Source organism: Leptosomus discolor, chromosome 1, assembly GCF_034619465.1.
Source record: "Leptosomus discolor isolate bLepDis1 chromosome 1, bLepDis1.hap2, whole genome shotgun sequence".
In the NCBI taxonomy this organism is placed as follows: domain Eukaryota; kingdom Metazoa; phylum Chordata; class Aves; order Leptosomiformes; family Leptosomidae; genus Leptosomus; species Leptosomus discolor.
The window spans coordinates 71,951,359-71,966,055 of NC_141391.1; the positions used below are offsets into that span (position 1 = coordinate 71,951,359).

At 47.4% G+C, this 14,697-nt stretch overlaps 1 protein-coding gene across 1 annotated transcript in view; it reads right to left on the reverse strand.

Moving 5' to 3' along the window:
• Positions 1-4,042: 4,042 nt before the first annotated feature.
• The window catches only part of NPAS2 (neuronal PAS domain protein 2), a 106,147-nt gene continuing 95,492 nt past the window's right edge, over positions 4,043-14,697 (reverse strand). Inside the window, exons 17-21 of the mRNA XM_086482179.1 lie at positions 9,877-10,071; positions 8,457-8,641; positions 7,883-7,975; positions 5,438-5,624; positions 4,043-4,237 (exon numbers count right to left, since the gene is read on the reverse strand). Coding sequence (XP_086338305.1) covers positions 4,043-4,237; positions 5,438-5,624; positions 7,883-7,975; positions 8,457-8,641; positions 9,877-10,071 — 855 coding nt within the window. The remainder of the gene's footprint in view (positions 4,238-5,437; positions 5,625-7,882; positions 7,976-8,456; positions 8,642-9,876; positions 10,072-14,697) is intronic.

The window sequence follows — 14,697 nt, forward strand, 5'->3', positions numbered from 1 at the left end:
ACTGCGCCGGCGCCAACCGGAGGCGCGCGCCGGGGGAGGGAGGAGCTCAGTCAGGCGGTGGCGCGCATGCGCGCGTGCTGTGCGTGAGGGGCGGGTGGGCGCTCCGCGGTGGTCTGGCGTCCCCGCCTCTGTGTGTCGGTACCGGGGGGGGCGGCGGGGCCCTGCGGCCGCTGGCCCTGGGTGGGGGGGCTCTGACCCCGGAGGGAGCGGCCGCCGGGTCTCCCGGCGCGGGAGCTGCTTGTGGCGGAGCCTCGAGCCGGAGGCCTGGCGGCAGGTTCGCCCAGCGGAGCGAGGGCTTGGCCGCCCCCCAGGTAGCTGCTTGCCTGCTCGCCCCCCTGTTTAGGAGTCTGTGGTTTTGGTGCGCTGTGTGGGGAGCTCGGCTTGGGGGTCGTTGTGCTTTGAGCAAGTGGAGTGGCCTGTTCAGATCTGCAGCTGCTGTTCCTGAGACAGAAACTGGAGCACCTCCCCTGTGAGGACAGGCTGAGAGAGCTGGGGTTGTTCAGCCTGGAGAAGGCTCCGGGGAGACCTTACAGCGGCCTTCCAGTGCTTAAAGGGGGCCTGCGGGGAAGGTGGGGAGGGACTCTTGATCAGGGAGTGTGGGGATAGGATGAGGGGTAATGGTTTCAAACTGAAAGAGGGGAGATTTAGATTAGATATTAGGAAGAAGCTCTTGACTGTGAGGGTGGTGAGACACTGGCGCAGGTTGCCCAGAGAAGCTGTGGCTGCCCCCTCCCTGGCAGTGTTCCAGACCAGGCTGGATGGGGCTTTGAGCAAGCTGGTCTGGTGGAAGGTGTCCCTGCCCATGGCAGAGGGGTTGGAACTAGATGGTCTTTAAGATCCCTTCCAAACCAAACCGTTCTGTGATTCTGTTTCAGCGTGGGGCAGTAGTCTGCAGTAAACACCCTCTCTTGGCCACTTGCCTAGAAAAATGGCCCGAGGTGAGCGATTACGTTGAAACAAGCCACATCTTGGCTATAGTGATCTAGAGCAACAGCCCAGCTCTGTGAAGAGGACTGGCATTGCATTGTGTGTGCAACAAGGGAACATGTGCAATAATCAAAAACCAGAATGTGCGTACTGGGAAGAAATGAGACGGAGCATGAAAAACTAGGTATTGATGTAAATCTGTTCTTGCAAGTGCCCTGTATCCTTCCAAACAATGCAACAAGCCAGCTTATTAGAAGACAACCCCACCCTATTTACAGCTTCTCCCTGTTAGCAACTTAGAGTACAGCTGGCTTTAGAAAGATAAGTGTTTGCTCCGAGGCTGAGCTTGCTCTGGACATGCCCACTGGCAATCGGGAGAGATGTGGGTGTGTTATAACTATCCCTGATCGTGAAACAAATTCTTATTGGAATTTTCACTTCCTGTGACTTCCATCATAGTAGCTGAGATCCATAAAGTGCTGCTTCCACAAGTATTCCCTCTGAGGTGCTCATGTTCCTTCATTACCTCTTTCCTCCCATGAACTTTTTGGCCTGCAGATTTCTCCTTCCCTTTCCCAGAATGAGCCCTTACAGGAGTGGGTGGAATTTATGAAGTTAGCCTCTAACTTGGCCAACTGGCCTTGGCTTAAGTTTGCTACAGTTAATGGAAAGGTTCCTTCAGACATTCAGGCAGTGAAAGAACCTTAGAGTTTAGCTTTTTAATCTTCATCTGGTGGGGTCACTCTTGCTTCACTGAATGCAAGAATTTAAAGAGATGAGCAGGCTAACTCAGAGTGGTACCTGAAGTTAGCAGTAAAGACACTTTCTCAGAGACCAGCTCTGATCGCTAAGCACTTTTTAGAAACCAGATACGTGATTCTCTCATCTTCCTGCAATGAAGTAAAATGAAGGGATTGTATGGACTGAAATACACGGGCACTGATCAGTGCTACCAGCCAGTCTTGCTGTGGAAGCAGCAGGGTCATTTTGCCAGTGGGTTTTCTTCAAGAGGTTTTTAGCTTTTTTCAGAACTCGAGGCAAATGAACCTTCATTTCTGGGAAAGTTTACTTTTACCATTTCCAGGTCCCAGCCCAGTTATCTCCATTGTTCTTCTATGGCACAGAAACCAGAGCGGAACACGTGGGCCCTGGTGATGTGATCCTTGGTACGGAAGGGCGGGAAGGGCAGCGTGGTCTGTACCCTCTGCAAGCTGCCCTGAGGACCATCCCCTTTCAGTCTTGCCCTGGTGAATGAAAACATTACTACGCTCAGTTATCCACCGTGTTCTGTGTTGGAGGTTGCTGCTCCTGCAGCAGAGTCTGCAGAGGGAAAGCAGACCTGTACCTTGGCCGCTCCATCCTGTAGTCAGTTTGAATTTAACATCAGAAAGGGTCTGCACAAGGATTCCAAAGTGGAAACTAGACTGTCTACAGTGTGGGCACGGTAGCAATTCCAGCAGAGATGTATCAAGAAACTCAGGTCAGCAGTGTCTTAAAACACGGAGGGTGGATGTGGGTCAAAGCCCTGGTGTGTGCTGGGTCAAACCATTCTTTCAACCGTCTGCTTTGTCCTAATCTAAAACTGTTCGGTTGGAACTACAGAGCTGTCTGAGGCCTTTAAAGTTTTAAAGGAACTTAAAACGAACTGTCTTGGCTAGCAGCTAATGTAACCTCCTGAGCTATCATCCTCGTCTATGCCATGACAACGATCCCATAGGATAATACTTCTTTTTGCTAACTGGGTGCCAAACACCATTGAAAGCTACGGCTAATGTTAAAAATCTAAAGTGAATCACAAATGTGTGCAAGTCCTGCAATAAAGCCTTTTGGCTATTTTATTTTATTCTACAAATAAAGACAACTGTCCATCATTAAATGGAAAAAAAATAATAGTTGTATATAGCATGAAACAGTAGTTCCCTTCACAAAAACATTTCTAATTCATTAGTTTATTACAAAATATCCACTCACAAAAAAGCACAAGCACAATCTTTATACTTGTGAAATGAGTTGATATTTCATATACAAAATAATTTCCACATAATTCCATATAATTTTATTTTATATAGAAATAGGTCATTATTACAACAGCTGTACAATACACTACTTTTCATTTAATAATTACATAAAATCTTTCTTAGAAACATATCAACAGAAAACATACAAAAAAAGCGAAAAGTGCATTTCTTTTTTTTTCCCCCCAAAGGAAAATTCAATCCTAAATGTTATAATGAAAGAGATATGTCATAGTCTGCAGCATCCCGAGTCAGTGGGCCAAAACACAGTGCATATTTCTCAGAGACTTGCAGTGGGGGTGAGTTTAGGCTGAAGAAGGATCCGTGTTGTACTATCGGAGAGTTGCGTGATTGTGCTTACAATTTGAGTTCTCCTTTGCAATCACAATTCATCTAGAAAACAGTCCAGTGTGGGTCGTGGGTGGGGTTTTTTGTTGTTGTTGTTTAGTAATGAAGAACAGTTAGGGTAAGCTGCATAATACTTTCCAGATTCTAAATCAAGGGTTATGAGCTGTAGACCATCTTCACCAATGACTGGGCTTTCTCCTCCATTGGATGTGCTAATTTGGCCACAAGAATAAGGAAAAGAACTTCTCTTTACAGAAAGTGCCTAGGTTTCGTCCTCTGTGCAGTTGTGCAAAATAATAACAATAATCATAATAAAAATAATCTCTTGTTCTCTCCTCAATAGACCTTTGACGCAGTGCTTTTCATACACAAAAGAAGAACTGGAACAGTGAAGGCCAAGTACCTCATGAGTCTGTTGGAATTGCCAGATAGCTTTCAGAGTGACACGCCAGGACGGAGCGGTTCCTCCCGTGCACCCCTGGCTGACGGAGGCCGCGCAGGATAGCGTTCCTTTTTTTTTTTTATTTTGCTCTGACAGTACATGCTGTGCTCACGAGACGGCGCACGCCGAATCCAACATGCCGTAAATGCGCCGTCTGCAGCAGCCTGCGCTCCGCGGCTTACTTCTGTCGTAGAGCTTCGAAAGAAACGCTTGTGCAAAAGCCAGAACAGTGAGTACAAAGTCATTCTCTTCTGCCCCATGTGCCCCTTGGTTAAAGCTAATCGTGCATTGATTGTGCTGGTGGGACTCTTTATCGCAGTGGCTGTGGTAAGTTTGACGATTCTGATAAGCTATTGCTTCTTCTTGATGTTAGTTGTTGTTGCTGCTGCTGCTGCTGCTGCTGCTGCTGTGTCTGATGATACCCCATATTTCCTTGCTGTGGTGAGTAAGACGGCAGGAGCAAAGAATCGGGTTGCTCATTGTGCAAAGAACTTGGTGTTTGCACCTACAGATAAAATAAAATTCAGCGTGGTGTTCGAGTCTTTCACACGTTAAAGCTCCTCATCCTCAATGTACAGGGTGCTTAAAAGTACTGCTAGTTTGCTGGCTTTTAGTTCTGGGGGCTGTTTGGCACGGGGTTAGCTTACCTAATGCTACAAGGAATGGACGTAAATTGCAACAGAGAACGTTACAATTAGGCATTGAGAAAGGTTTTCTAATAGGAATGCACTGCCCAGGATTTGCAGGTTATCCTGAAAAGCCTCTTTAGGAACAGGGTGGGCAAACATGTCAGAAATGACAGATGAGGGATGACAGAAATGAAATAGAAATTAAACAGGGGATCCTAGCGTACCTCATGCTGTCCCTTCTAGCCCGCCCTTTCTGTGAGTTTACAGTAGGGTGTGACCTTGCAGTGGTGAAGTCGATGCGAATTTTGCAGATGATTTTATTGGGAATGGTATCTGCCATTGTTTTTTTTTTTTTCATTAATTCTCAGCTGTGATAAGGATTTCATTTCAATAACAAGAATTTAATCATTTGAGGTTGATGATACTGTTTCAGTGATGCCAGTGGATATGTGATCAGGTTTTACAGGCTCAGTTCAGCTCCTTTTGAGTTAATACAGAGACACCTCATTTCCCCCCTTCCCCTTTACTTTAGTATGTGTTGAATTAGGTCAAAAAATAAGTATTTTTACATCTTCAAATCACCTGGTTCTTCCAGGCAATGTGCTCCAGTTTATCTTCTTTGCCTTGTGGAGTTGAGAAAATATGTTAATTTACTGAAGGGATCCAGATATCTGATCCAGATCTCATTTTATGTCGATGCTGGTAATTAAAAATCATCTTTTGACTTGTAAACTAAGTGATTTTTTTACTGAATAAAGAGTACAGAATAAATCCTAAGGCAGCAATTTTCTCCGTCTAGAAATACACTTTTAAATATAGCCAGGATAATCTGATTCTGTTTCCCATGTACAGAATTAGTAATTTCCTTTTAAATATTCGACTGCTCTTACGCTGCCTTGCTACACTGGAAGGGCACACGGCACTGTGTCGCTGTCTCGCACATTCCAGTATCTCTAAAAAGGCCATTTCTGCCTCGATCGCGCTCCCACTGACACCTGGGGCCCCATTTGTGCGGCCCATTCGCCTTATTGCTCTGCGTGTACGTGTCCTACATCATCCTCTTTGTCCTACCCTACCTGCAGGTAGCGTTGTTGCTGATGCTGTTGGTGCTGGAGTTGCATAGGTGGCAGAGAGGATGGCTGGGAAGGAGGCGTAGTGGCGAACCCTTGGTTTAACACTGCTTGTCCCATCAGTACGATTGGAGAACTGCTGCTGGAAGTCTGCACTTCCAAACTTTGAAACATTTGTTGGGTTTGAGAATACCTGTGGAAGAAAGAAGCAAACCAGTCAAGAACAAGCTGTTGGAAGCAAAGGTCTTCTCTTAGGATAGGGATGGGAGTCCCCAGTCTTGGTAAATAATTCCTAATAAAGGTCTCCGGTGCACGGGACCTGCTAATGTGGACGACGGCACCGCTGGCAGCGCTGTTTTCCCTTACTCTGTGCATGAGCCGGACTTGGAGGGCAGGATACATCTCACCTCAAAATCCAGATCACGTTTTAGATTCATGAAAGATTCTGATGTATGCACACCTTCTCTTCAGCCACAGCGTTCACGTCCCCGGCTCATTAAACCAAACGGCCTTTGATTCTGTGTTAATAGGCTGAGCTCTGAGCCGCAGCGAGAGGGAAGTAAATACACCTCCCGTTGTGCCGCCTGCGCTGCCCTGCGACTGCCTGGGGGGCGGCAGTCTCTTGCAGAAGGACGGCTGGGGTGGATTACTGCTTAAGCTGCTCGTGCACATATCGCCAGGTACGGTCCCCCCGTCGCTGTGAGCCACGCTGTAGGAACAGAAGAAGCCTCTAAAAGTCCTCCGGAGTGAGGGACGGGACAGAAGCAAAATACTCGGCTCCTCTTGCCAGTCTGGTTTTGCGCAGCGAAACTTAAATATGTGTTGTTTTGTGGAAGGCTGTGGGCAAAACCACAACGGAGCTATTGCCAACCCAGGCTAATTCTGTTTATCCTGTAATGGGCGATGAGATCATAGCGTGGCGTGTGTTTGCCCAACAGCTGTTCAGCATTAGGGGTTAGTCAGAACTGCTACAGTTTGGGTACTTGTACTAGGATGTGAGCTCCTAAAAAAGGGTCTGGTGAGTCAGGAAGTCTACATGAACTGGGACATGTATCTTTGCAAACCAGGCCTCTTTTCTTTAGATGCTTAAAAACAGACCTAAAATGCTGTGTGTTTCAAGTTGGCAAATTTAACTCAAACAGCAACAGTGATGTTTAAAAAAAGAAGTACTGAATACCTGCATTCCTGAGGTAGCTTACAGAATTACTTTTAAAGTAATTATTTTACAAGTAATTCACTGTAAACCTATGAGTAACAGTTGCCTGTTCTTTTAGCAGCTCACAGTTAAGTATAGTGACAAAAAACAGCTAAGGAAAAAAAAAAGAAGCATGCCCAGAAAGCCAGTAACATCCTGGGCTGCATCAAAAGCAGCGTGTCCAGCAGGTTGAGTGAGGTGATTGTCCCCCTCTACTCTGCTCTGGTGAGACCCCACCTGCAGTGCTGTGTTCAGCTCTGGGGCCCCCAGCAGAAGAAAGACGTGGAGCTGCTTGAGTGGGTCCAGAGGAGGCCATGAAGATGATCAGGGGGCTGGAGCACCTCCCCTGTGAGGACAGGCTGAGAGAGCTGGGGTTGTTCAGCCTGGAGAAGAGAAGGCCTTATAGGGGCCTTCCAGTGCTTAAAGGGGGCCTGCAGGGAAAGTGGGGAGTGACTCTGGATCAGGGAGTGTGGTGATAGGATGAGGGGTAATGGTTTCAAACTGAAAGAGGGGAAATTTAGATTAGATATAAGGAAGAAATTCTTCACTGTGAGGGGTGTGAGACACTGGCACAGGTTGCCCAGAGAAGCTGTGGCTGCCCCCTCCCTGGCAGTGTTCCAGGCCAGGCTGGATGGGGCTTTGAGCAACCTGGTCTGGTGGGAGGTGTCCCTGCCCATGGCAGGGGGGTTGGAACTAGGTGGTCTTTAAGGTCCCTTCCAACCCAAACCATTCTACGATTCTATGACTTCCTGCTTCCTTCATCCAAATTTCAAGAAGACAAAACACCTGAGGGGGTTTGTTCAGCAGCTTTTCCACGAGTGCTCGGGTGCAGGGGCCTGTTGGTTCTTTCCGTTCTGCTGGTGTGGGTGAGGCATAGCTCCAGCGGCGTTACACCAGCATCTCACTGCCCAGAGAGCAGGGGCTGGCTTGGTGCCGGTTGTTTCAACTGTGCCAGCGCTGACTTTCTCTCTCACATTTACCTGGGTGGGTCAGAAGTTCCAGCACTGAAGCGAGAATCACTTGAGGGAGAAAATCACCCCCAGCCTTGGCTTGTTAAAACACCACTGGCACATTGTGTTTCTCTCTGTCATCCTTCCTGATGTGACCAGGCAGGGTAAGGCTGACCCTGACACTGGAAGGCAGGCTCGGCACAATAACACGTTCCCAGTATTTATAATTACTTCATCATTTTGCTAAACAAGGCTATTTCCCCTCAAAAGCAACCTTAATGGTTTTCTCTTGGACGAGGCACATACTTAGCCTGAGATCCCGCCATGCTGAGGTCTGAAGGGTGTCTTGCATTGCAGGACCCAGGCATCATGGGCTGGATGGGCTGGCTGAGCAACAGTCTGGCACGTGGGAAAGAGAAAAAGCGACACTGCTGTAACAGAAGGACCACACAGACCCCGCGTTTTGAAAACGAAGGGGATGCTTTCGTAGGCGCGGCCCAAGGCCGAGCGTGAGGAGATCCAGCCTCAGCTCCGGGCTGCGGCGGGCGCACCCTGGGCGCTGCGAGGTGGAGGTCGGGGCAGCACATGTGGGTGCCTCGCTGAGAGGCCGGGCGCTAGGATTTCGGGAGGGTGACATTTCTTTTGCTCCCGTATTCGAGCTTTCTTTGTATCGGAATGCAAATTTTTCGGTTCACGTGTCTAGCTGGATGCCAAAGTGGATAGCGGAGACATCCCCCCCACCGCCCCGGGGTTGGGAGGCCGGAGGCGGCGCCATCAGCCGCGACCCCCCACGCCGGACTCAAACCGAGAGCAGCGACTGGGGCGAAAGCCCCGGGCGGGGGGCCTGGGCCGGGCCGGGCCGGGCGGGGTCGGGCCGTACCTGAGCTGCTGGTCGTGGCTGCAGACGGGGGCGGGCGGGCCGGGGGTGCCGCCCCGCGGCAGGGCGGCAGGGGGCGCCGCGGTGCCGCCGCCGCCGGCGGGGGCTGCGGCGAAGGGCGGGGGCGCGCCGCGGGGGGGGCGGCCGCCGCCCGCCGCCAGCTCGGAGGTTCTCGTCGCCTTCGGGCCCTGGAAGAGAGCGAGGAGAGAGAGCGGAGGTAGAGAAGGCCCGAGGGCCCGCCGGGTGCCGTCAGGGTACGAGACAGGCCGGCGTCCCCCGGGGCTGCCGCCGCTGCCCCGCGCTGTGCCCCGCCGGCCTGCGGAGCCCTCGGGCCCGGGGCGCTCGGTCCCGCCGTCGGGCCGTAGAGGAGACAAACGAGACCCCGCGGAGACAGGGGCGCAGTCTGGCGTGATTAGCTCTGCCGTAAGCGCCCCGTTACGGGAATAAACCTTATTAAAGAACAAATTGTGGTTTCTTTTCTTTTCTTTTTTTTCTTATTTAGAATACGGATATGCTCTTTCTTTTAATGGAGTCATTATAATACGGGTATGTAGGGAGTTAAATCTACAGCTGAGGGCTCCGAAGGTACTGATGCAGCTACCTTTGCTGCACGCTCAGGCAGCAGAAGTAGGAGCTAAGTTTTCTGCTTAGGTGCAACAGGTGGCGGACGGGGGGGGGGGGGGGAAGAGCAAACAATAGAAATGCCGAGAAACCAACAATAAGGAAAAAAAATCCCGTGCCAAACCTACTAGCTTTCACAAATCTATGTTACTGCTGACTGAGCCTGAACTTTTTATTTCCCTGTGCAGGGATCTGTAAGGCTCACAACCCAGGGGTCCCACACAAATCTCTTCCAACTGCATGCCACCACAGCAGACAGGCCTCGTTGTGTTGGTAGCATCCAGGGGGATTCAGGGAGCAAGCAGGGGTAAAGGTTATTTTGAGAGGTCACACGGCTGACACCACTATTGCTAGTTTCCAGTGCGGTCGGTCAGGTTTCTTTCAGGATCCACTGAAGAACAGCAAGTCATCTGCACCCTTTGCATGCCCCTCTGCTCAGTTTTCAAGTGGACACAGCTGCTCGGGTAACCCTCCTGGCTGAGGTCTTAGAAAAGGGATTTAAGGTAAAGTAAATGCTGTAGGGAGACCCTTTATATAGGCTGCCCTTATATGGGAGAATAGGAAAGAAAAGCCAAAGGTACACGTACAGGACTGACATGATTTTACTTGCTTGCTTAATAACACCTCAGTATCTTCTTTCCATATAAATGGATGGGGCTTTGAGCAACCTGGTCTAGTGGAAGGTGTCCCTGCCCAGGGCAGAGGGGTTGGAACTAGGTGATCTTTAAGGTCCCTTCCAATCCAAACCATTCTGTGATTCTATAATTCTATGAAATGCTTCTCTATTCAAAGAAATGATTACCTGGCTTGATACTACACTTGCTTCTCTCAGTGCTTGCTGGTTCGCTGTTTGCGAAGATGCAATTTGCCCTTGAAGTTGAGGACTGGGGACGAGCTGCTGCTGAGAAATGGCCCCTGACCTCTGCTGTAGCTGTTGTGGCTCTGGCTGCTGAGCATTGCTAAAGCTCAGGGACACAGTCGGCTGCTGTAGGAACATCTGGAAAAGAAGAGAGGAGGGTTTATTTACATAGCCCAGCTGTCTTAGATAATGAAGGTGACAGACTTAAATCCAAAGATATATTCTAAAATAATCACGGTTTTGGATTCACTGTCTATCTACTGTTAGTTGGAAATCACCTGTCTTTCCTACATTAACAGTTCTGCTGTCTTTGGTTTCTTGATTTCTTGTTCTGCAAGTGCACTCATTACTTGCGAAATGTGTTCTGAAGGTACAAGTCCTCTCTCTGTGGGGCAGGCACAGCTCTTGTAAGAGCAGTTCCCTGTACATTCGCCGTGTTCTGGGGCATCCTGACCAGAAAGAAGAGAGTAACTCCATGTCTTTTCATTTCTCCTGTCAACAAAATCAGCCCTCCTTTCAGACAGGGCTGCTTTTGAATTTGTCTCTGGAAATTCTACTCCTTTCATACAGTTGGGTTGTCGAATGTTTTTAATGAGGTCACAGTCAGGCCAGGGCTCTCTCTGTTGAATGGCCGTGTTCTTATCATTGACAAGATATGTAAACAGTCACTGTCGTTTATCTGATTTCCCATCAGGTAACTGTCACCCAGTGTTCTTCCTAACTGTGCCATGCATTTGACTTGTGTAAAAGAGCTAGCACCTCCTCTGTTAGTGTTTCTGTAAATGATATACTCTCCATTCTTGCACTGCAAGATGAGGCTTTCATCTTTAAAAGTTGTAGGGCTTGGGAATTTTTGCTTTTCTAAGGGCTATTTCTTTTATAATAGCTGTACAGAGGAAAAAGGCATCTTTTAAAACTGTGCATTATTAATGCTACAAGCTATCTTTGCAATATTTCAAACCTAGCCTCTTGCCACCAAGGACTGTACGGAGGTACGCATCCCATGTAGTTGAAGGCATTTTTGGATATGATTTTGATTCCACACCACTGCTATACGTGTGCAACTCCATCAATTTAAGTGGAGCTACTTAGGATTTAAATGAAATCAGAATCACAATTATTCTCTTCATTATTCATCCATCAGTCTCATGCCTAGCAGTATGTCTGAGGTACACCCAGTAATTAGTACACCTTTCTGCAGCTTATTGCTATATTAACAATTCCCTAAACTATCATGTCCCCTCTAATTTTTCTTGGAAAAACCCCATACCTTTCTCCAAAGGACGGGCACAATGCATTGCTTTTCTTTGCATAAGTATGGGTTGGGCCATCATGTTTGTACTTATTTATCTAGCTTTTAAAATACAGCATCCATTTAAATATGATCAATTTTTAATGAATTTCTGTGTGCCAAGATTTTACTGAGAAAAAAGGTACAGACAAAGCTTACATTAATCAGCTGAGGGAGGGGGGCAATTAGTGAGCATGTTAATGGTCCTAAAGCAACAGATTGTTTCAGGTGCTGTAGGCTAGCCACATCTCAAAGATGTCTGATAGAAATAAATGGGTCAAGTAACAGAGTTGGGGCTGCTCGCAGCAGGTCTGAAACTAGCTCCGAGTGTTTCCTTTTAAAAACACTGCTCACTGAGTTTGGAGCCATTACATATCAGAAAGACAGATGGTCTCGCAAGTTCTGCCAAGTAAATAGGTCTTATTATGAATAAATCAAAGACAGGAATGATGAAAATTCATTTTCTTGTTTATTTTCTGTATATAGAAGCTAAGCTTTGGACATGTTCAGTAAATGAACTCACTTGATTAGCTCTAGCAATGAAACTGGTCGCCATTGATATAAAATTTGATGTAATACTCAGAACAGCTAAAGCAAGTGGTGTGTTTCAAAAATGGGATGGGGAATGTAAGCCCACTGGTACTGGCCAGATCACCGCAAATTAAGACCTTTAGGAAGATTAATTTAAGTGTCCTTCCTGTATGTGGCGCACAGTGCTGGAGAAATACTAAGTTCACCCAATGCAAAGTCCAGATCTATTGATGTGCGTGTCAGGCAGGGTGTGAACTTGCAGTGAATGACTTACTCTGCAGAGACCTGCCTGTGTGCATGCCTTCCTTCCAGACGAAGGCCAAGGAGCTTATCCTTGAAAGAAAGCAGAATAACCTACTTTGCAATTACCAAAGTGTGCCACTGGAACGTGCACGGTTAATGGTTGGCAGCTAACATGCTATAAATTTGCAATCAAGTTTATCCCTGTAAACCAATTTCATTTGTTCATGTGTTTGTACTCTGAGAGGGCTCTGAGTGTTTCATACCTAGGGACCCTCTGTGGCATTATAATGGCCAAAGCAGCATTATTACTGTCTGAACATCAATGTCCTGGAAAAAAACAAGGTCAGGGCAGGAAGCGATGGTGCCTTTTAACCCATACCCCTGCAGAACTGGAAGGCTCAAGATGCCTCGTCAAAACACAAGTTAACCAGAGAGAGGATCAAAGCGTGGAATTTCTATCTGCTAGTTAGGCCTAAAAGCAAGAACGTGCTTCATTTGTACAAAGCTTGAAGGTGCTTTTTTTTTGGTAATGTGTCTCTTTTGTGATAGTCCTGCCTGAATTCCCCTGAAACACTGAAATATGGCAGCTTTAAATAACAACAGAAACCCCCTAATGAAGAATGAAATCTTTCCCAGTCTGAGCAAATCCAAGTAGATAAATTAGCAGCCTGCTAACTGCATTGCTGCTAATGACGTGTCTCATGGCTGATTTTGCGGACTGCAAGGTCAGTGAAGTATCTTCCAAATATTTTTTAATTGGCCAGCTTGTTAACATACGCAGCAAAGCAGCGAGGGAGGGGAGGGACCCTCTGACACTGCTGCCCCCTCATTCCGAGATAGATGGTCCCTACAGCTAATGGATGAGTCACATTGTCAAGACATTGTGAGGAAAATGGCTCTTTGACTCTACCTGTCCTTTGGATAATCAGGGGATTATAGCCTTCGGGCTCATCATTACAGAAATGAAGACTCTTTCTTTATGTAAAATATGGAAAGATGAGAAGCACAGCACTGGGAAGCTGAGATTCACTGACTTCGAAGGGAGCCTGGTTGGCAAACGATGGGTGGCTGGGGATGGTCTCGTTTGTAGTTCTTGCAGGCTGGTCAGGCTCAGCCCTTCTACCTTCCTCCCCATCCACAATTCATTAGCTAGACTGCTCAAATCTGGAGCAGACACAGCATCCTTCAGACTTCTGAGGTTACTCTTGCTGCTCCTGTCCTTCATACTTTGTTTGTCAGGAAAAGCAGTAACAGGGATTTAATGGAGTTTTGAACACTTTTGTTCAGGGCCCACAACCCTCCTGCTAGTTCCATCTTTCATCACACAAGGCTCTTGGAAATAGTTTCTAATGCAGACTACGTGCTCAACATCTCTCCGGTTGGAAAAGTGTTTCTTGGTGGACTGCAGTACTGCAGTTTTGAAGATCTCTGAAGGAAATGGAAATCAGGCTTAATTCTCCCCAGAGCTACCTGTGCACTCCTTCTGTGTGGAAGGGAGTGAGCCAGTGGGGAAGATATGCTAATAAATCAGCTAACGAGGGAAAACCAGAGAACACTTCCCCCCTTTCAGTCAGCCTACGGCACTCCCCCATGCTTACAGCTCTTCTACACAGAATATTAAAAAGAACAGAAATGTGCTTGCTAGTAATGCTTGCCTGTTTGCTGCTATGCTTTGTAGCTCTGATGATAGACATAGATCAATGTCTGCAGACATCCAGCTCCCTGAATGATGAAATTTGTGCTGCAAAGCACGTGGTTGGATTTCTGATTTAACAGTTTACTCCTTGTGGCTTGTGAGCCATGCATGCATGCAAAAGTGTGAGGCTTTCTTTTAAGTTGCCCCTAGCCAAATAAGACAGAGCTAATTCCTGGTCTCTCTTTATCCCTGCAACAGCACAGTAATTTCTTTGTTTTCGTTGTTTGGGATTTTTTAACCTAGAGAAAGAGGGAGAAGGAAAAGGCCCTGGCCATGAGTCAGTGCAATCGCTTGCATCTCATCACCTTGTTTGATTGCTCTGAGGAGACTGAAAGGCACCCATACTACAGAGGATGATCCTCCCCATCCAGCATTGCCCCTTCAGGCAGACATGCAGCTCCTGCATTCCCGAGATGCCCTCCATTCCCCCTGCCTCTCTGTTCGGCATCTGCAGTAAGCTGGAAAATTGTGAGTGCTGACACCATCTGCAGTAAGCTGGGAAGTGGTCAGTGCTGACACCAGAGAACTTGTGCTATTCTGAAAATACTTGGTCCAACCTGGAACAGTCTTCATGGGAGAGAGGATCACCCAAATGGTATAACTCAGGGCTACAAATTGCTATGGGGTAGGCAGTACAGAACTACCCACCATTTACCCACTGGGTCTCCTCTTCTCTCTGCTTGAGCTCCCTATGAGCATATCTGAGAATCTGTCCCACGGTCATTGGGTTATTAAATGCACCCTAGTGCATATGGGAGACACTTATGTAAAAATAAAATCCATTTCCTGCAAGTAAGAATGTGCTCTGATCTTCTATTTTTGCCTGAATTATGAAAAAAAAAAAAGAAAAAAATGACTGTATGTGGTTATTGAAGACTTCACCAGGAGAGAGTAATAGTTTTCATCCAGTTAAAAAGAGAGGAAGTGAGAATATCACATCTCTTGATATTCATAATAATAGCTTTCAGACATATGACATGATTCCAAACTGAAGGCCAGTTAA